The sequence below is a fragment of the Seriola aureovittata genome, chromosome 15 (genome assembly GCF_021018895.1).
Source record: "Seriola aureovittata isolate HTS-2021-v1 ecotype China chromosome 15, ASM2101889v1, whole genome shotgun sequence".
NCBI lineage: Eukaryota > Metazoa > Chordata > Actinopteri > Carangiformes > Carangidae > Seriola > Seriola aureovittata.
This window is the reverse complement of record NC_079378.1, coordinates 9135001-9156547: the sequence shown is the minus strand read 5'-3', so window position 1 is coordinate 9156547 and position 21547 is coordinate 9135001. Positions and strand designations below refer to the sequence as shown.

At 41.7% G+C, this 21547-nt stretch overlaps 3 protein-coding genes and 1 non-coding gene across 5 annotated transcripts in view; 2 read left to right on the top strand and 2 right to left on the bottom strand.

The window, feature by feature from the left end:
• The first annotated feature begins 400 nt into the window (after positions 1–400).
• LOC130182645 (ras and Rab interactor 1-like) lies at positions 401–5496 on the top strand. Its single transcript, XM_056397708.1, has 6 exons — positions 401–574; positions 1824–2027; positions 2173–2287; positions 2969–3041; positions 3254–3345; positions 3772–5496. The coding sequence occupies exons 2-6, from the start codon at positions 1824–1826 to the stop codon at positions 5049–5051; spliced, it is 1764 nt and encodes a 587-aa protein (XP_056253683.1). The 5' UTR covers positions 401–574; the 3' UTR covers positions 5052–5496.
• dpp3 (dipeptidyl-peptidase 3) lies at positions 5463–17541 on the bottom strand. 2 transcript variants are annotated; one of them, XM_056397706.1, is made up of 19 exons: positions 17285–17541; positions 15454–15612; positions 15139–15283; positions 14923–15012; positions 14577–14714; positions 14119–14193; positions 13892–13982; positions 13500–13630; positions 13030–13160; positions 12588–12646; positions 11149–11343; positions 10876–10988; positions 10678–10770; positions 10291–10353; positions 10034–10158; positions 9016–9136; positions 7836–8015; positions 7361–7523; positions 5463–6411 (listed from the first exon to the last, which is right to left on the bottom strand). In XM_056397706.1, the coding sequence occupies exons 1-19, from the start codon at positions 17485–17487 to the stop codon at positions 6269–6271; spliced, it is 2418 nt and encodes an 805-aa protein (XP_056253681.1). In that variant the 5' UTR covers positions 17488–17541; the 3' UTR covers positions 5463–6268. The 2 variants fall into 2 exon arrangements, with proteins under 2 accessions (XP_056253681.1, XP_056253682.1); XM_056397707.1 differs by lacking the exon at positions 17285–17541 and adding an exon at positions 16997–17138.
• trnas-gcu (transfer RNA serine (anticodon GCU)) lies at positions 17312–17393 on the top strand. The gene has a single exon. It is a non-coding gene; the product is annotated as a tRNA-Ser (tRNA).
• Positions 17542–18487: 946 nt separating the features above from the next.
• LOC130183033 (endosialin-like) overlaps positions 18488–21547 on the bottom strand; it is a 4406-nt gene continuing 1346 nt past the window's right edge. The window contains exon 2 of the mRNA XM_056398342.1: positions 18488–20487. Coding sequence (XP_056254317.1) covers positions 18740–20487 — 1748 coding nt within the window. The 3' untranslated portion in view covers positions 18488–18739. The remainder of the gene's footprint in view (positions 20488–21547) is intronic.

Below are 21547 nucleotides of genomic sequence, written 5' to 3'. Positions count from 1 at the left end.
TGTCTGCCACTGGGGCGCACTTTCGTCAAGTTTTGCACAAAATGATTCTTGACACAGGCTCACAGGCTCACAAAATCACAAAATGTATGCCTCTCATTGCATACACATATATGTTTTGTTATTATTATGTTTTGGATTGGGTATATGGCTATTTAACTAAGAGATTCACAGTTTCACAAAGATCGTGTTTGGTTAGTTTGCTAATATTATGGCTAAATATGCCACTGCAGCAACACTGTGTACCCATAGTATTATAACCCATAATAACAATAGTGCTCTTCCGTTAAACTTACTGCCGGTCTATTTAGTTTAAAGTTGAATCTAGTTTAGCTCTAGTCCATAACTTAAAGTACTGTGACATATATGTTTCCAGGTAAGATTAGGTGGGAGGGGAGGAGGAGCCTCAGAGGGGAGACGTCTCCAGTCTAGACCTGGGACCACACGTTATGACAGGCCGCATGGAAAGAGAAGTTCACTTTTCATCGTAGTAGACTTGGATCATGGAAGAATAAGGAGCAGGCAGTCATCAAAAAGTGGAGCCGGAGGATATTAAAAGAAGAGCCAGGGCAAAGAGGTAAACAACGAGCTTGGTAATGATAAAGTGAGAATCGTATAGTACACACGATTTGATCTGACAAGTTGTGTGATTTCACAGCAGGAAGACGCTGTGTAACATAGTTTGAAGAGGAAATGTACAAGGAAAGTTTTACAGGAATGCACGCTGCGGATCCAGACAGATGTTGACATGTAGACTGCAGTGAGAAGGCAGCTTTGATAGGGTGGAAGGCATATTCATAACAATACCCTTAAATCAATCTAACAATGCCGGTTGCATTTATTGTTTTTAATATTTAATGTTACTTTAATTCATTTTGTGGCGTTTGTGTGTGCTGTCTGTGTGGTTATATTTTAAGTTTGTTTCCTGTAGCCTCTAAGATATGTTTAGGCTACTGCACTATACCAAGTCTGGACTTGCTGTCCCAATCCAGGCAGATTTATAACACAGGTGTGTGTCTGTGTGTGCCTGCAGTAATCCTACCCATCTTCCTGTTCTGAATGTGACCACTCAGATATACAGACGAATGACATATTAAAGAAAAACCTGAATAAATGAGTGGAGAAACATAACAGATGCAGATGCTTCCACATAGTTGCACTGCATGTTACAGTTAAGCAGCTTACATCCAATCATGCTCTGTGGCCTGTATAACAATCCTGAGCAGACCCAGTTGATTCTGATTTTGTACCAAGATGGAAGGGAAAAGAGCTTCAGTCACAAAGACTGCTCAAGTGGTTTGTGCTTCAATAGTAACAGTGACATCAGCATTTACATCTGTAGGAAAAACATCAGTAAATAGGGCTGGAAATTTTGTGGTTGACTGCGCGTGTTTAATGCTCGTGCATTAGTGTGTTATGTAAGGAAAAACATGTCAATACAGGATGTGATCAGACTGCATCGACAATTACATTGAAGGGATATTATAGTAGGGTGGCAGTGCATAAACCCCTCATTACAAAGATTAAACCACTTTTGAGAGTTCAGTTGTGCACTGGTCTAAAGAGATGTGGAAAAAAAAAGGGATATGGTCAAATGATTCATTGAATGGTTTGATCAGTCAGAAAATGATACCAGATACCAAGGAGCATTGAAGCTGTTCCAACAGCACGTGGTGCTCCAACACCTTACTATGACACTTTATGTTGGTTTTTCCTTTAATTTTTCATCTGTTTGTATAATAGCCAGCTTTAGCATAGGGGGTGCATGATCAGTTGCGGGACAATTAACAACAATGTGTGTATTTTTGTTGGGCATGTGTGTGTAGATGGCACAGCAAGAAGAACCTCTGTATGACTTCCCGGAGCCTGCCAAGCCATCAGTGCGCAAGTCCTTGGGGCATCAAAGGGGACGAGGCTCTCTGAGAAGCATCAGCGTACTGGACCGCCTCCTGCTCACAGTTCCTGTGTGGCTTCAGATATCGATCAACCCCGCCACTGCGCTGCACATACTCCAGAGAGAACCTCCTGGGGTTAGATACACACATTCAGTACACATTTAAGAAAATCACTAGCAGAATGTGTACGCACCGTGTTTATCTCTCTTACCTTCTCGCTCTCCATGTCCTACCTACACACACTCACTTGCACTCAGTCATCAGTTGTGTTGTCCTGCAGACATTCCTGGTGCGAAAGTCTCGCACATCCCAGAGGAATGTGCTGTGTGTCCGTTTGGCAGATGACAGCGTGCCGTCCTTCGTTCAGCAGTTTGGCATCAGGGAGGAACACTGCAGTAAGAGCCTAACACTCCTGAACCCTCATGAGTTTTAATACTATGTGTGAATTCTGTGTCTCACCCCAAACTCTCAAGATGAAATCTGCCCTCTTTGGAACAGAAATGCACATGTTAAAACATAAAGACTGGTGTGCATTATATGGTTAAAATGGTACATTCTGCCAGGCTTGTTTAATTGGTATCATATACTATATATACTTATTGAAAATGCATGAAACAGGAGACTGTTTTCATTTAGTTATCCCAGCAAAACAAAGAGGTCATCAGAGCTTTTATGTTTTGTTGTACTGGAATTATTTCAGTCTAGTGAACCTTATTCACGTACACTTTACAGTAGCTTACTTGCATATATACAATAGCATGTCTGAAACTTTATATACATTCTAAAATGACTGGAATTGAATAGAAACCAATGGGTGTCTGGAATTCAGGAAATCAATTAAAAAAAGTAATTGTAAGCTATATAAAATGGTTTGTAGAAATATACCCAGTGTGTAGTTATACTAGAATAAAACATGCAAACTACTGGTGCAATGCTACATATGACACGTACAACTAGCTTGCAGATCACAGGGAATGAAACAGCCACTGTGTCCCTGTTCAAAGTCAAATTTAATTACTAACTACCCATCTCCCTCTCCACAAATCCCTGCACCTTTGAATTGTTCTCATCCCCAGCTCTGACTCTGGAGACTTCAGCCATCAGCTTTCCAGATCTCCCAAGACTAATTTCCTTCTATTGTGTCAGCAGGTAAAATTTAATCCTCCTCATTCTCATTTGTGCCTCCTTTGTGATCTCTTTTTCCATAATCTCTTTCAGTTTTCTTTCTCTACCTTTTTTTCCCCACATCTTTTGGTTTATAATCACATTTTTTACATCTCTCTCTGCATTTATTGTAAATATATATTGATCTGCAAGAACAGATGTTAGTGTTTTTATCATGTGTTGTCTGTGTGTGTCAGAGATGTGTTACCTTTCCCTCTGGAGCTTCCTGAAGCCATTGCAAAGGCAACATCCCACAAGGAGCTCGAGTCCATCTCACATATGGGAATAGGTTAGTGTATGCACTTCCTTGTTTCCTCACACCTGATTTTGTAATCACAACCTGGAGAACCTGAGCCTTCAAGGGTGTATTTACACAAGGCTTACACACACTTCACATACAGTAATTACCACCCAGCTGCTGGGTAACAAACATAAGCACATGAGTAGACAGGGAAGCTTGTTGAAATTAAGTTTTAGTGATGTTATTTTAGTGATTGTAATATAATCGACAGTGCATACTGTATGCCAAAAAAAACAACCTTTTTTTTATTACTTTTTCAAATGAAATATCAAACAGAAAACAACACATTAAATTTTAAAAAGATTTACCCAGTAAGTTATGTCCTTTTCAGGTCAAGACACTATATAAGAAATAACCTATTAAGTGAAAATCACAGTGTCACTAAAATGAAAAAATATCTATATTGTTTTCTAGAATTTTGGAGTTCCCACCTAAATGTCCGTGGGCCACGGGAGGCACCTAAGCCCCAGAAGGAGAATGAGGAGAAACCAGACACTGTAACCCCGGCCCCGCCCACTGCTCCACCACAGAAAAGCTCTGAATCAGCTCCCCAGCCCGACTCAGACCATCAGATCAAAATGGTGCTTGAATCAGACACTACAACCAAACAATCACATCCCAACCCCACTCTGTTCCACGAGTTTTGTCCCATCGCGACGCGCACCCCCAGAGAGTTGGACTGTGGCTCCGGCCTGGGCGCGCTGTGTTTCATCAACCCTCTTTTCCTGCAGTCTCAGAACGCTTTGTCCAGACGGCGCATGTTCAAACGCAGCCTCAAGGTTCGGGTTTCCACAGAGTCATCGACACTACTGTCACCTCCTCTTGCTCCGCCACCTCCACCGCCTCTAATGCCTAAAACTAAGAGGAGATGCAAAGTCCAGAAACAGGGACAAAGAGCCGCCCAACCCAGTAAAGGCCCAGGCCTTTTACATGGTGAGAACCCAAGTCAAGCCACTCAGAGTGATCCCACAGCTCCGGACACCCAACCTCTGTCACAGACACAAGACACTCCCAGCGAGGCCCAAATGCAGCCTCCATCAGCTGCTCCTCACTTCCAGCCTGAGATGCAGGATCAGGGCCAAACACAGATAGAACCTGGCCAAACTCAGGAGGCTACAGCTCAGATGCCAGCAGTAATGGAGAATCTCCCAGATGACTCCGACTACATGCAGCCCTCTCCAATGATCAGTTTCTCCCAATATCCGTCACTCTCTCCTTACCTCTCCCCAGCTGTTTCTCCCATGGCGCCTCCACTTTTCCCTAAAGTATCTCCATCCCTCTCTCCTCACAGCTCTCCTGGCATTTCTCCCTCTCTCTCCCCTTATCAATCCCCATCTCTTTCTCCCAAGGTCCCCTTTTCTCTCTCTCCGCATGACTCACCCAGCGCTTCACCGTCTCTTTCACCTTATCAGTCCCCATCTCCTTCTCCAAAGGTCCACTTCTCACTTTCTCCCTTCATCTCTTCACCCATCTCTCAGCTGGCAGAGGAGGCTTATCACACACCTGCTACCCCTTCAAGACCAGATAAGCAAAGATCAGACAGAGACGCTGAGGGAGAGGCAGCAGGTGCAGATGAAAATAAGGATGAAGACGGTGACACTGATGAGGAGCTGCATGAAAATGGGAAGGAGGAGGGTCTGGTTTTACGGATGAATGCTGCTTCTCTTAATGACAGACAGCTGCAGTTCCTTTAGCAGTCATGAGGGGGCAGCAGAGACTCTATCTCACTCACCCCACAACCAGAGTAATGGTACAAGCCTCTAGCAAACAAAAATATGAATTGCATTACATGATATCATGAAGCACTATGTAGAATTAGAGTAGATAATGTTGACAGCTTCCCAGTGCAGCAGCGTACAAAGACATTTTTAGAGAAGATAAAAATACTTTGTATTAAATGTTTTTCAGTACAAAGACAAAACTTCAGTCGCCTTCATCCTTCAACTAAATGTGTCATTTTAAAATAGGTCCAAGCTGAATCTTCAGGGCTATTTGTTATCTTCTTAAAATATACTGAAAGTCAATCTCAGGTTGTGAGTGAATTTCATTAAAACGAAACAAGACAACAACTGTTCTATTCTCTGGTAGAAAAAATACAACTATGATCTTATTAAACAAATTTTATTTGTGCAGATTCAACACCACAGTTGAGTTTTTTTTTTTTTTTTTTTTTTTTAGGGCTTCCAGACACAGCAATATTTTAATTCAGTCATCTATTACTTCTTCAACCAAAACTGGCAAAAATTAGCATAACCTATTATTGTGCCTTGCAGTTAACATTATGCTGTCTTAAGCTTTCAAATAATCATCAACACCAAGAATGGACAAACATTTAATGTGTTGGACAAGCTGTAAAGATGGAATATTTTTTTAAGCCAAAAGTTCGAGTACAGACAAAAGACACGAAGATCCGTGAAGCCAATTTTTGACCTTGCTGTGATTAAAAAGTGAAAACTACCTGCAGTAAGTTGACAGGCCTTTATACCCAAGAAGCATTTTAACCGTCTGCCAGCATTGGATTAATGGACAGTTTTCAATACTTCTCGTTAGAAAAATATGTTTCCTAAATGCATTTAAAAGAGTGATGGTGTCAGACTAATGAGCTTATTTATTTGTATTTGATCCAGTTATCAAAGACAGACCTGATGCTTTAAGATTCCGAGTCGTGGCTGGAAAAACTGTGGCTGATGTCTTTGGCAGATGTGTTCTTGTCCTATGGCTTTATTTGAAGTATGAAACATTAATTTAGTCTCTTGTCCTCTAAAAGGATTGGAATCACTTTGCAGTTTTGTGGTTTAACATCCATTAAGTATCACTTTGCTATCACATATGGCTAAAAAAGAAAAAAAAAAAAAAAAAAAAAAGGTCTGATTTCAGCTGGTATTTTTGAAGCCTGTGGAGCACATGTCCATCAACACCAGCACTGGGTGTCTCTTTTGCTCAGCTCCAGCAGGTTGGCCTCCACCTTCTCTGCGTCATCTTGGAAGCGCTCAGTGAAGGAGCAGATCAAACCTGCCGCGCTGCCTTCATATTCCACCAGCTCTACACTGTCCCCTGGAAACCACACACAGAGTTAGACACATACTGAACACTTAACTCAAGAGGCTACAACTGCTTCTGCATATGTACAACCTCAACCTGTCGCTGCAACGTTTTGAACAATCTTTAATGCTATCAGTAAACATAGCTAGTTATAAAGTATTGATGAGATAGTGATAATATAAACGTATTTAAGAGATTACAGTCGAGTGAACTGAAACCATTTGTTCTTGGAGCACCAATTTATGAGAATTTATTCCTGTAGTCTTTCAAATAAAAGTTTTAGAGGACAGGGGGGCGTGTTATGCTGGAAAAGAGGCAGTTTATATGTTTTATTTTAGTCAGACCATATTTAAAAGGAAAAAGTGGTTAAAGCAATTCCCAAAGGTCACACTCTAAAGATATGGTCACATTACTTTTCTGTTCAGCAAATTTGCATTGAACCTGACCTCGAAAAAAAGACGTGATGTCACATTTCTCATGAAGGTATTAAACTGCCATCACAAACTGTAAAGAGTGTGTCAGAGCGATGCTACAGTTTGTAGTCTGGTAGTGTGATAAAGTACTGAACATTGTGATAAAAAAAATACTAGAAGAACAACTTCTCGATCTCTGAAGACAGTACATTAGTCTGTAACATCTAGACGGAAATGTGAGGTGGGTATAAAGTCGGCGGTCAAGGCAAAGAGAGATGTAATAATCATTTAAATGTCGAGATAAAAGGTACAACATTTTCAGTCTCTCCTGGAGGCCTATGCTTGAAAATTGTCAGACATATTTTTCACAAAATAGAATCAGCTGGGCAAATGAATTCCCAGTGAATTAGTGAAAACCACAGCAATATCGCAGGTGCAGTCAAATTCAATGGCAGAATAAATACAGATATGAGTACATGCGTTTGTACGTGTGAATCCGTGTTAATGAACATGAGTAAACCTCCATAACAACAGATAAAGGTACGTACCACTGACTCTGGTGTTGGCCTGGACAAACATCTTTCGAGCTTCCTTCCTCAGCAGCACCGTCTCCCGGAGACGCAAGAAGTTGTGAGCGCCGCTGTCGCTGACGGTGGAGTAGCCGTCGTAGAGAGCCCTGCCTCCTTCCACATCTGCTGTCGACTTAAAGACCTACAGAATAATCAACAGGGTTGTCATACAGAGAGATGATTAACAATAATATTCACATCACTTGATTCATAATGTCACTCGAGAGGTGGATTAGATTTTCAAAGTGATAGGTTCTGATCCAGTTCTGTTGATCTACGAGGACTAGTCCATTAGAAACACAGATTTCACTCTCAACATCAGCTATTGCCATTAATATTTTTAAAAGAGTTGGAAGAGTAACACTAGTGGACTATTGAATCATATTTGTTTTTTTTTTAAGGCAAACACGTTTCTTTTTCTGCCGTCTGTGCAATTGGACAAGTAGACACATACCTGCAGTTTACAAAGGAACCTGTGGATGGCGTTCTTGCCCACAGTGTGGATCTTGCTTCGGTCCAGTGTGATGCGAGCGTCGGGCTTGCCGTCCTGTCCAGTGACTTCCTCCAGGCCCACCAGGCCCTCCCCGGCCTCCAGCAGAACGCGCAGGATCACGAAACGAGCCTGCATGTGAGCCTGAGACAGACAAAACACACACACACACACACATACGCATGACATACACTGTATACACCTCCTGACACTCATGTTAACACTGAGACATACTTACTATAAGCTGAATTATAAAACAAACAGATACATCGGACTGAGCTAGTCAGGTTGTCAGAAACAGATGGTTAATGGTCTGTATGTTGATTCGTCTTGTAAACACTGTTCATCCAACACTATGTATCTCTGAAGTTCTATATAAATGAAACTTGTGATTCATCATTACACACTGCAAAACAGGGTCCATATTTAACAAGCTGCTGAAAGTTAAATCTTGGACTTACATGTTAAATAAAACTAAAAAAAAACAGAATAAAAACCATTTATCCAATGTCTTGAGTTAAAAATGCTCTTAAATTTAGAGAGATATCCAGAACTTTCTTAAACTCATTAAGTGTAGTAAAAATAATACATTAGCTGAAGCAGTATAAATAAAAATAGAGTAGTTTTAGTCCAATATTTGCATTTGAACATTTGATATGATGTTGCATCAGTTTTATTTCACATTTAACAATGGTGCAAACAACAAGAATAACCCTCATACTTTATTCCATACATATTTATACTTGATAAATATAGATTTCCTTATATAGTTCGCCGTTATATTCCTGTGTTAATTATTCCTGAAGATTTAAAGAAAAGAAGAAGAATAAAGATTATATATATTCTTGCAGAATAACATTATTTTTGCAGAATAACAGTATTTTTTGAAGAATGTACATATCTGATGTACCCTCAGAGAAGGAGTAGACAATCAGACATTCGATTGTGTGATCACTTGAGAGTTGGAGGAAGTCACTTAATATAAATGTGTCTTATTGCTCACACTCAGCCAAGAACCTTTTCATACTTAAAAGTGCTTTAAATGTAATTGTCATAAGTTCGATAACTGCAGGCCCTACATAACTACAGATAAGAGAGGAAAGACAACGTATGATGGAGAGAAGCACGTGAGCAGACAGCTTACCTGTCTCCAGCTTTTGCTCTCAGGTGTGTAGAACTCCAGGCCCAACAGTCCAGCTCTGACCATACTGAGCCAGTTGATGTACACCACATCCTCTGCATCCTGGTCTTCATGGCCAAAAATACTATCTCACACACACACACACACACACACACACACACACACACACACACACACACACAGTAAAAGGATGAAAGGATGAGACTGTGTGTGACACATGGAAAAATAACATCATCCCCTTTTTAGAGCTGGCCTGAGGCAAAGGCAAACTAATAGACTGCTTAGGGCTCCCAAAGAAACTGAATATACATTTATTCTTTGGCTTCTTCGGTTAAATTGTTTGTCAATCATTGATGAAGAGGATTTGGGGGCTAGAACAATCTTTTGGGAACAAATTCTAGCCCTGTATTGTTAAGTATTCCTTTTTATTTGTAAGAAGTAAGTCTTTCATATGTAAAATGTGTATTAAAAACTGCATACTTCTCTAGTCTATATCTATACAATTTTAATTTTTCCTATTGAGTTGTCTTGCATTCAAAAATTACATCCAATAGCAAATTACAGCAACACTTTGTTCATTTTGAGGCATTCCAGTCAAATCTACCATCATAAATAACACTCAGGTTTACCAACCTAGATATTACTGACAGCATTAACATAGATCAGACAAGAGTAATTGAATGTCACTGTGCAAAAAGAGCATGAGCATCAACAGCTCTGTCTGCTGGCAAAAGCTCAAACATAAATGGGTTGATGACGCCTGGGATTAAACAAAAAAAAAGAAAGAAAAAAAATCCCCTTTGTCCTCATTCTGAAACTGGGAGTGAGAAATGAGGCATGTGCTCTTCAGCAGCTGATGTCGGCATCAGTACAGTTGCTGTTTCTGCCTACTTCAAACTCTTGAAACCAAGCCTCACAAAAGTCAATCCCCACCCAGCCACCAAACCACAGAGCTGAAAGCCTTAATTCATTTACATCTATATGAGATTCACATATCAATAACAAGCAATACAAGATATACCTGAGCACTGGTTTGTTGAGACACAGATAGAGTCCGACACACTCGGCGCGGCATTCTTCATAGGAGGAGGCAATCGTGGAGAATTTACTGTCCCATGTCTCGCTGCCCCGATACCAACTGGAGACCTGAAAGACACATTCACACCTTCAGTCACCGGTATGTCTTGTTCACCAGCTGGATGCAGAATTAAAAGTTAGCATTAGTTTTGATCCTGGCAGGAAGCAGGTATGTATACACACACACACAAACACACTCACCTTCTCTCCGGTCTCTGGGTTGATCACCTTGCTCTGGTCAAAGTTGAACTTGCCCTTGTCGTCCTGTAGAAAGAGACAGAGGACACACAGAGTAAATAAAAACGACAACAATGAAATTATTTCTTCACTGGTGATTTTTCAATCCAGCATCAGTAAATTAAACATTTTTTTAGAAATCAGGATTTAGAAATCAATAAAATCTAAATCCTTCATTTCTTTCCTCAACATAACATAGGAAGATAAGGGCAACAGATCATATCAGATTAACTGCACCATAACACATAGGCAGGAATAACATACTACACAATCACTTATAATTATAATATTCCTATATAATGAAAGTTGTGTGATATATTACAATATATTAATACAATATGTTTGACTGACCTGGACAAACAGCTTTCCGCTTCCATGGCCCAACAGCTCATGAAGTCCAACCTGCACCTCAAACGATGGGCCCTTCCACTTGATGAACAAATCCTAGAGCAAAAACACACAAACACACAAGAGAATGTAAAATTATGAGAGTGTGTGAGACAGACAAGAGCTGGTGCGTAAGAAAATTGGGAAGCTGTGTGTGTATACCTTGTCATCCTCCTCCAAGAAGGTGAGTTTTTCTTTTTGTGTAGCATAGGCTACAGCCAGCACGTTGCCTAGTGACACGTTTTTAAAACCCTCCGACTGTCTGATGTCATCATCTAGACACAAAAACACACAAACACTGTTTTTCAAGTGTAATGCTGAAATTCAGTGCGAATTGTGCTTTAAAAATGCACAAAAAAAATCAAAACTTAAAACCAAGTGAAAGAGTGTAAACTTGATGCTATTCAACAGTGACAGACATCTCGCTGTACGTACAGTTGGGGATATTGATGCCAGCTGGTATTCCACTCCCAGCAAAGGTGAGAACATCCAGTGAGGTGAAGTCGGGTTTAAGGAAAGTGTCCTTCTCAAACTCCCTGGGCCAAGGCAGCTGAGGAAGCAGGACTTCTGCCGAGCTCACCAGCTTGGCAAAGCGCTCGCTCATCGCCTTGTTCACCACCGCAACAAAACCTAGAGGCGACACAACAAGACCAGAGTTAAATAGTGATTTGATACCAAAAATAAAAACCACTAAAACAATGACTAATCTCAAAGAAAAACTGTCTTGTCCATTTGACAAATAACAGATGAGTCATATGAACTGTCCTGAAAATTAAATTATATACACATACACCACCTTTCTTTCCCTTTTTCATGAGCTGTCTTCTTTGAAGGTAAGTAAAGTTACATTAACAACAGCATGTTGACCGTGGACTTTAGCCTGTATTAATGGCCGAGTACCAAAACAGTGTAATTTAGGGTCATCCCGAGTACTGACAGGTGGGTAACATTAGCTTTGCTATGATTCACAGAGCCAGATAAGTGTATTTGTTTTGTTGTTGAGTTCAGTCTTTCTTGCACTTCCTTTAATGGTGGAGCCGCTTTGAATAAAAAGCATATGACAGCCCGCTTGGAGCTTGCCAAACAGCATTTAAAGGACTCAAAGCATGAGATTCTCTGGTCTCATGAGATACAGCTCCAACTCTTTTGGAAGAACTCCAAAGATTCTGTCTGGCAAACATCAGGCCCTGCTCAACACCTGGCTAATACCACCCCTACGGTGAAGCATGGTGGTGGCAGTGTCATGCTATGTGGGGTTCGGGGGGGGGGGGGGGGCTGCTTCTCAGCTACAGGGAGACTGGTCAGAATTAGGGAAGAATGAATGCAGCCAAATACAGAGAGGTCCTTGAAAAAAAGCTGCACGCAACCTTAGACTGGGGCGACAGTTCACCTTTCAGCACAACAATCACATCCAATCAGACAGAGCTTGCGAGATTTTGCCAGGAAGAATGGGATAAACTGCCCAAATCCATGTGTGCAAAGCTTGTAGAGACTCAAAGCTGTAATTGCTGCCAAAGGGACTTCAACAAAATACTGACTTAAAGGTTCTGAATACTTTTATAAATGAGAGATCTTAGCTTTTGATTTCTACTTAATTTGCAAATAAATCTAAAAATGTGCTTTCACTTTGTCCCTATGGGTTATTGAGTGCAGATTGTGTTGTAAATTTAATTTTAAATGGATAAAATTGCCAAAATATGCAAAAAGTGAAGGGGTCTGAATACTCTACACAGTCACTGTATATCTAGTAGAGTTACAGTTTTAGTAGCTCAGTCATAATGTTAATTTCTCCCAATAGTCTCCAGCACTGTATTACACCAATAAAACCTAAGGAGGCCCAGGGTGTCACTATTCTTGATCACAGTGGTAGTTACCTTCAAACTCTCCTCTGGAGCCAAATGGGTCTCTGTAGCTCTCTATGAAACCTATATAACTGAGAGAGAGAGAGAGGGAGGAGGGAGTGGAGGAGTAAAGAGGAAGTAAGAGCAGAAAAAGAAAGAGTTTGGTGATTAATACAATGGAGTAGTATTTAAGAGTCAGTGCAAAGGCCAGAATGAACTCGATAAGGGAGTGAACAATCAAGAAATATCAAGGATTTAAACCAAGATCAACGAGGAAGTGAAAGGTGCTGTAACAAAAGACAGATTTCTTTTCTTTGTCTTAAATCAGACAACACTAAGTGTGAGGAAATCAACAAGTTGTGAGTTTAATGTTTTGATTTCCAAAATACATTTGGAATTAAGCAGATACAGAATAATGGAACAACCTTCATTGTGGACAGCCCAAATGTTTAATATACGTATACTGTGGGCTCACCTCTCAACAATTGGTCCTTTGTCTTTGATCCAATAGCGTGATCCCTCTTTATGGGCTTCAACTGAGCCAAGGTTGAAGCTGCGCCTGTACTCTTCAATCATCTTTCTCTGGTTCTCGTTGGCAGCGTAGGCCTGTGTTGATTATTTGGAAACAGGACAAGAATTTCAAAAGTGGAACGGTGACGGGAAGATTTGTTTCATGTTATCAACTCATTCATTCGCTTCTACACTCCTAAAGATACAGTATAACTATCTTTGTATTCTCACCTACCATTAATCTTACTGATAGTTTATCAACGCCAAAAAAACATAATCGTAGTTTATTGTAATCCACAGCAAAAATTGAGAAACTCATATGGCTCTATCAACTTCATATTGTAGTGATTTTGTTACAGTAATGCTGCTCAACATCTGGGTGAATATAGACTAAACATCGACTGCATGACCCCATCGGATTCCTCGCCGTCGCACCTGTGCTTGTTGGAGGTTATGGCAGACTTTCTCCATCAGAGGAGCATAGTCTCCTCTCTTCACAGTGAACTCTTTGTCTTCAAAGTTGAAGCTGCCGCAGCATGACTCGCACTCCCCATCCACTGCACAATCTGTGAAGCCGTAGAGTTTAATTTATCATTGACTGTGAAGCATCATCAACAACTTAAGTTACATAAACTGAGCTCTCATCATTATGCACTTGAGGTCACAAGCTACAATGTCTTCAGCATAACGTGTGAAGTCATGATCTGTGATACATTTTTCACATTCAAATATTCACAAGTGCAACATGATTGGTGAATGTTGTAAATGTTTATACATATTATTCCGATTCTCTAGTAAAACTTAATTTACTTCACTGCAGTTCTGACCTTTCTGCACAGCTGAGGCCAGGCGCACCTCATAGCAGGCTTTCCCTCCATTGTCCTTCTTAAACAGACGGGTGTTGTAGGCAGACAGTTTCTAGAGACAAACCACAAGACAAGCCTAATTAGATTGAAATACGAAAACGAGAAAGACAGGTTGAGCCATCAAAATGGGGGAAAGACGTAAGAGAGGAATCTGAAATATATTCATTTTAGGTGTGAATTCAGCTTACTTTTGAGTCAAGGAACTTCTGAGCCAGCTCAGCATCCTCCAGACAGCAGTTTCCTGAGAAGTAGGTGGTAATTCCCTAAAGAAAAGAGAAGCAAAAATACTTCATGAGCCATGAGTTTTCTCATAGGGGTCACAGTGGTGGGTCACCTGGAAGTTTGGGGTTCAGTGGCTTCCTTAAAGGCAAATCAGTGGTGTTGGCAGGGAGGCTAAAGACGCTAGCCCGTCGACTATCGGATCTGCTACTTTTAAAAATACAGTATCTACCACAAGTAACATCTCAAAAATGAGAAAAGGGGAAGCGGAGAGGAAGAAGAAATCATGAGACCTTTTGGATTCAAACAGCTGATAAAGAGACCAAACCAGTGCTTAATATGAAGAATTTCATTTTCCAGATCTATCCAGTCTTGACAACACAATAGATCTTTCATCCAAGCTGACTTGAATTCACTGAACTCCCACCTTGTCGCCCAGCCCCAGCTGTTTTTGTCTGTCTTCCAGGGAGTAGAGAAGACACGAGCAGCTGTCCCACAGAGCCTCCATCTCAGCAGACTGCTCCTGAAACGCTTGGCTGGCCCACACCAGAGCCTTCAGCTTGTCCTGTGTGGACATACCACAGATGCAGAGAGCTTAAAAATATATTGCAGCGGTGGTAAAGGAGCATTACAGATCACAAGTACCTTATAATATACTCACATGCCGGTGTATTCAGTACACTGAAGCTTATACCGACATGTTTTTAATGCTGATGTGTTACAGAAGTGTCGATTCAACAGAAGTTGACACCAGACACAGCAGATCTTCTTACCTTAGGCAGATTTGGGATAAACTTGGTGTCACCGAAAGACTTGTAGTTTCCCATGTTGGCATACAGACCTGCTGCATACACCAAGAAGGCCTGAATTTCACACACAAAAATAAATATGATAAAAAATAATTTTCATCAAGTGTGTGGCATAATGAACAGCTTTATATGTTTGTACTTGGCGGCAATAAAAAGCCACAGGCCATAAGAGATCGATACCTGGTACTCCTCAGAGCTGAGTCCAGCTGCTGTAGCGACCTGTGCCAGCTGTGAAGGCGTCTGCTTCCTGAAGATTCTCTGCAGCAAGACAAAGATGTCTGCAGACTCGGGGGATGTCTGCAGCAGCACTGCCAGACCGCCATACCTAAGACAGCCAATGTTTTTTTTAGTCAGCAGGGTTTCAGTTCCTTAATAAACTAAGTCTAAAGTCTGTACTCTTTAATACAGGCAAGATATTACTTTCAATATTTAAGACCTCTATTGATTTCAGTAGTGTTGCTTTGAGCTTGCTACATCCTGAGATTAGTAACATACCAGGCGGCACGTGACAGGTAGTGGGCATACATCTTCTCCTGAGGTGAAAGCAGACGGAAGGCTTCACCACAGTCAAGTGCAGAGACCCCAATGTCATTTGGGAGGTAGTACTGAGAGTCCACCATTTTTAGTCTGAGGTTCAGCACTGAGGATAAGGAACTGAGAATGAAAGGTAGAGGGCAAAGAAATGAGATAGGAGGGAGAGAGGAAAGTTAGAACCAATTGCATTGGCTTTTGGTTTTTTAACACAGTGAGCCCTGGGAAGTATTTGCACACCTGTCAAGCAGCCAGTGTACTGTGTAAACATACACATATCAGGATTGTAATATTATATAAATGGCAGCTGATTTGCACATTCAGTAGTTGCTGTTAGTTAGTTAGGTGCACTGAGTTTAACCTAATGCAGTCTAATACAACAGCCCTGCAACAGATACTGAATGATGAAGATTATAATGTTAAGTTTTTGTTGAAACTGATTTAGAGAGGTTTTGATTCAACTGTCCAGCTGTTTGAGGTGCTGTTGAACTGTAGTGCATTATGCAGAAAGGTGTTCCTGTTATTTAGCACACTCTCATTGATATACTGCAAATGGGTGGATAAAAGAATAGTAATATATGATACGATCATTGAATCAATAAAAACTAGAGAATAACCATCAACATTTACCAGAAGTCTAGTTGTTTTGTACAACTAACAGCCCCAAACCCTAAAAATATTCAATCTAGAATCTTGAAAACACAGAGAAGGACCAGATCTTCATCTCATTATAAACTGATAGCCAAAATTATTGACTATTATGTTAGTGTCCATCCACTAACCTACAAATTTTAGTTAAAACAAAATTACTGATTCATTGGATGGATTCTGCTGTTTATTGTGTTTTGGGATCTCATAAAACACTTGATATCTCTGAAGAAGCAGAGGAAGAAACTGCAATGACTGAAGTAGTGATACTGTTAGGATATTGTTACAGCACAATGAGGTAAGTTAACAGCTAGAGTTAAGATTGGGACGCATACAAAGGTAACATATATACTAAGAGCTTATTCAAATTACATCTGTCCAATAGAAATAAAAGTTGCTGATCCTGAACCTTGATCTATTCAGATAGCTGACCGTGGCACAGATTTATGAAGAACCAGTTAACAGTAAATCACAGAATCCAATTTTCTCTTTCACTTTCCACTAAAACCAATAATAGTAAAAAAGTTAAAGACAAGGATTTATATGCCGAAAGTAACACGTTTGTGTGCACCTTTAAAATAAGCAATCAACTAACAGCAGGACAACACTAAAACCACAAAATAAATAAATACTAAAAAAACGTTTGGACTTCAGGCTACTGCAAACAGCTAACTCGGGGTTAACGTTAGCTCCTAGCGTGCATGCTAAGCCGATGCCTTGTGCTTAGAGCATTTAAACACACTGCCATAACTTCTGTAAGGAAAACATTAGGCGGCAAATATTATGCGACCTATTTCTGTAAATGATTTGCTACTATTCAACGCATTTTAATAGGTATATCAACTCAGCAGCTTGTTACCGTATTTTCTTCAAACAGCTCCAGCAAACGTCAAATTGCAGTCTCACGCTGTACACTTCCTGTATTCATTCAACGTTAGAACCGCCCCTCAACCAATCACAGCCTGTATTTTGTGGTCGATAGAAATTTTAACGAGTAGCATTGCCGTACTGTACGATATGCTTCCCAACGAATCTGACCAAGAGTAAACGTGACATATATGAGCTCTAATATCGGTGCTGTAGACTCCACTAGACAAGACACAAAAAGATGTATAATGGAAATGCTCTGGTAGACTTGTATAATTACCTATGTTTCCTCCAATGACGGGCACATGACGAGGTGGCCGAGTGGTTAAGGCGATGGACTGCTAATCCATTGTGCTCTGCACGCGTGGGTTCGAATCCCATCCTCGTCGGTAACCTTTTCCACAACCGGACACGTCTCCACATCTTCCACCCTTGAAACACACTGTACGTCGGATGTGAACATAAATAAGAGAGATAAATCATATCACGCTCACTCTGCCAGGAACGTGGTAGGACAGCAAATGCTAACTTTTATCCCCCTCTAGTCTGAACGGTCTCCGCCCCCTACTTCCTCCACTTCTTCCTCTCTGAGGTTTAATGGCAGCTGCCATCCTTATAGTGTTGCATTTCTGCCATCTTCTGGAGTTAGTCGACCCCTACAGCACACTCAGTTGGCAGTTTAAGTACACCTAGGTTAAACTTTATGAAGGTTATAATGTCCAGTTTTGATTCAAGTGTGATTCAATTTTTAGTCTGTTGTGCTGTTGAACAGTAATGCATTATATAGAGAAGGGTATCTGTTAATTAGCCAACCCTCACTGACATAAATGGGGTATAATAATATAATAGAAACACCTGTAAAAACACAATAGCATCAGAGATCCTGGCTGCAGTTTCTCTCTGAAATATGGTTCATGTTAGTTAACCTGAGCTGACAGATCTCTATAAAAGGTGGCATGTGGTTACCTACTGTACATTAATTTACAGAACAGACTCTTTCAATGCCTGTCGATTAGGACCTTATAGACAAGCCCGTTTCACAGTGTCAGGTTTGTCAGATTTCTCTCATCAGCATTTCTTCCCTATGTCCTTTCTCTCTGAAAGTTCCCACATGAATGTGACCTCAGTGCCTTGTTTTACTACTGTCGTGATTTTTAATAGTATGTCCTGAAGACTAGACAGAAAGGAGAATGACTCACTACAGACTAGACTCTAAATTCTAAAGCTATCAAAATTGGCGTGCAACAGTATGCAAAATTGAAGTGCATTTGTCCTCCTCTTTCTACTCCACCCCTTTTTTTTTTTATTGTTATTGAAAGTGAAAATTTGGCTTAGGAAAATCAAGTCTTTAATTTGTTTTTACACACACGGAGCCATAAAATCATAGCCATGCATTCTTTCCACACACACTTCTATTTGTTCATCGCCCTAGTTAGGCACTATTTCCTTTTATAACTTAGATAGGCTAACAAACCACACAGCATTTCATCAGTTTATTGGTTTTATTGAATTTTAAAAACATGATGAGAGAGTGAATTATTTACAAAGGGTGTGCAACAGGAAGTATTAAGTTTTCCTTGATGAGAGCCAGTCAGCTGTACTCCATCCAAATGGTAGTTTCAGTGACTAGTCCTCCATCACAAGAGAAATGTTAACAGACATCTGGGCGTTCAACACATCTGTGTGTGTGTGTGCGTGTGTGTGTGTGTGTGTGTACGTTTGTTTATTTTAGGGTTCATGCTTGGGCTTTGCCGTCCCTCCGGTCAGGAGGCGTTGTGGGGAGTATCCAGCGATAGCAGTCTGAGAAGCTCAGGCTCTTGTCCACAGCACAGCTGGTGCAGTAGACGATCCCCAGAGCCAGCATCACTACGAGGAACACACACAGCGGCACCAGCAGGGCCACCAGCAGCCAGCTCTTGTCGTGTTTCCGTTTGCCCTCAGCAGAGCCATCTTCTACGTCCGCTGTGCCGCTGACATCATCTGTACTCTCCATCTTAGACCCCTCCCCCTCCCCAGTCCCGGTGGCTGACCCGTTTGCAGTCTCAGCTTCCATCCCACCACTAACTTCCCTACCTCCTGTCTTAGCCTCATTATCAATTTCGTTGCCTGTGTTATATTTTTGAGTTGGGGATGGGGCTGTCTGATATTGCTTTGGTGACAGGTCATCCCATTGGTTCAGATAATTGTCTCGCCCATGAGCCATGTCAGGAGAGAGTCCCTCAGGGGCTTCCGTAAGCCAGTCAACGTCAAAGTTAGTGTCAGCTTCAAAGTTCGGGTCAGGGGTGAACGAGGTGGACCAGGGCATGTCATGGTTAGGGTCCACATCAGGTATGTGAGCGGAGTCACTGGGGTCAGGGGTCAGGGTGGAGTATTCTTCATCATCTGGCGAAGGCAGGCAGCTAAGTCCATCTGACTGCAGGTCATAGCCATTGTCACAGTAGCATTGGTACCCACCCATATAATTCAGACACTGCTGCTCACAGGGCGACTCCCCCACGCATTCATCTACATCTACACACTTTCCGTCAGCGCCCGACTCGTACCCAGGGTTACACAGGCATTTGAAGGACCCCACGGTGTTTTCACAAGTGCCTTCACAGCTGCCCTCATCGAGGCACTCGTCGATGTCCACGCACTCGCCCTCATCATCTGGCTGGTACCCGGAGTGGCAGGTGCAGTGGAAGGTGCCTGGGATGTTGACACAGAGTTGCGGGCATGGTTCCTGTTTACATTCATCTACATCAGAACATCTGCGGCCATCTGGGCCCATTTGGTAGCCAGGGGGGCATGTGCAGCGCATGCCCCGAGATGTCTCCACACAGTTGTACTCACACCCCATATCCACACAGACCTGATTGATGTGGGGCTGGTCGGTGGGACCGGCGGAGTCGGAGGATAACTCAGGGGGGTCAGTTTGGCTGAGAGGGTCAGGCTTGCAGCTGTACCCATCCTCATCTATCGTAAAGCCCTCGGAGCAGTAACAGTAGTAGTCTGTGTCCGTGTTCTGGCAGAACTGCTCGCATCCATGGTCCTCGCTGCACCAGTCCTGGTTCTGTGAAGTTGAACCGGACGAGCAGAGGGGGGCATCCCTGGACCAGCCCACTGTCTCGTCGTCTCTCTCCATGCACAGTACAGTCTGCTCAGCAGGAGCATCTGGGTCCGAGCTGTCTGCAGGACATGGTACAGCAGCTACAGACCCATAGGGCACATGGGTCAGCAGGGCACTGACAAGGTGAAACGGGGTGGTGTAAACAGCTGGACCTCTACCCTCGTCCTCCAGTGGTGGACACATTCCTTTGTAGTTGTACTGGCAAACGTAACCATCCAACGGCACCGCGCAGGAGCCATCGATCCACCGGAAGTTGTCGCTGCTCTCACGGCCGCTCTCCGAGGTGTAGACAGTCATGGCCGCACAGCGAGGGGCCGCGCAAGTCCCAGGGGTGTCCTCACGAAGCCAGTTGGTGAACTGGCCATCCTGGTCTCCTATTTGAAAACAAAGACAAGGACCAGGTCAGTAAAAGTACAAAGTGAGTCTTTTTAGCTCTCCTCTTTTATTTTTAACTGTCTGAAATGTCTCTTCTGATTTTTTATTTGCTTTTTTAAAATACTATCATGTGTAGAATAAAACTTCATTCATTACTCAGGGTTTCATTCATTTGGGGGTGGGCGTGTAGTAGTATACATTGCTATCAGATGCATTGGCTTTTTTGATATTGCCACTAGGACTTGCTTGCATATATGGGCTTTAAAATGCCAGTTATTTTGTAGCATTATTATTTTATAGTCCCTCTATTGCTTCAATTGGTGAGAGTAGAGAAAAGGTGAAGGTGCAATAGGTGTCGAGTTGCTCTTTTGTTGAACTTTTGGCAGACCACACAATGTGCATGGTATTTAGCCCCATAGTAAACACTACACTTTGAGTGTTTACTACTATAAATTGAGTGTATCTCTATCATCATTCACTGTATTAACACACTTGACCCACAAAACTCACAATGGATTATCCAAGGTCATAATGGAGGTTTTTCTTGAAAGACACACCACTGCTGAATGTAGTGAATGTAATTAGTCAAACTTGTGAGCACCACATACAAACTTCCATTCACATGCATTGTACTTTCTACATGGTAGAAATATAAGCAATGTATACCAAAACTATCTGCATGGCAAGTTTTTTTTTCCGGGTAAACCAATTATTTAAATGATGATAGAGGATAAAAACAGGTAAGTTGACCACATAACTCTTGTAAACTGAATTTCTTTTCTTAGTGAAGACAGGGGCAGACACACTGAGTGATAAAAAAAACCCATCTGGTTTTTAACAGGCGAGGTTTGTGTAATGACTAAATCAGGTTGAGGGGTAGCAGTGAGGTCAAAAGGGGGTTGAACTTCCACTGTCGCGCCAGCTCCGTCTCTGTGAAACAAAAGCAGTTAATGTAATAACCATCCAGTGCAGAGCTCTGGGGGCTGGCCCGGGTACCGAAGTCTGACAGAGAGGTTACATTTTTGGCTAGAAATAGTTCCAGAACCAATTTAGTCGAGA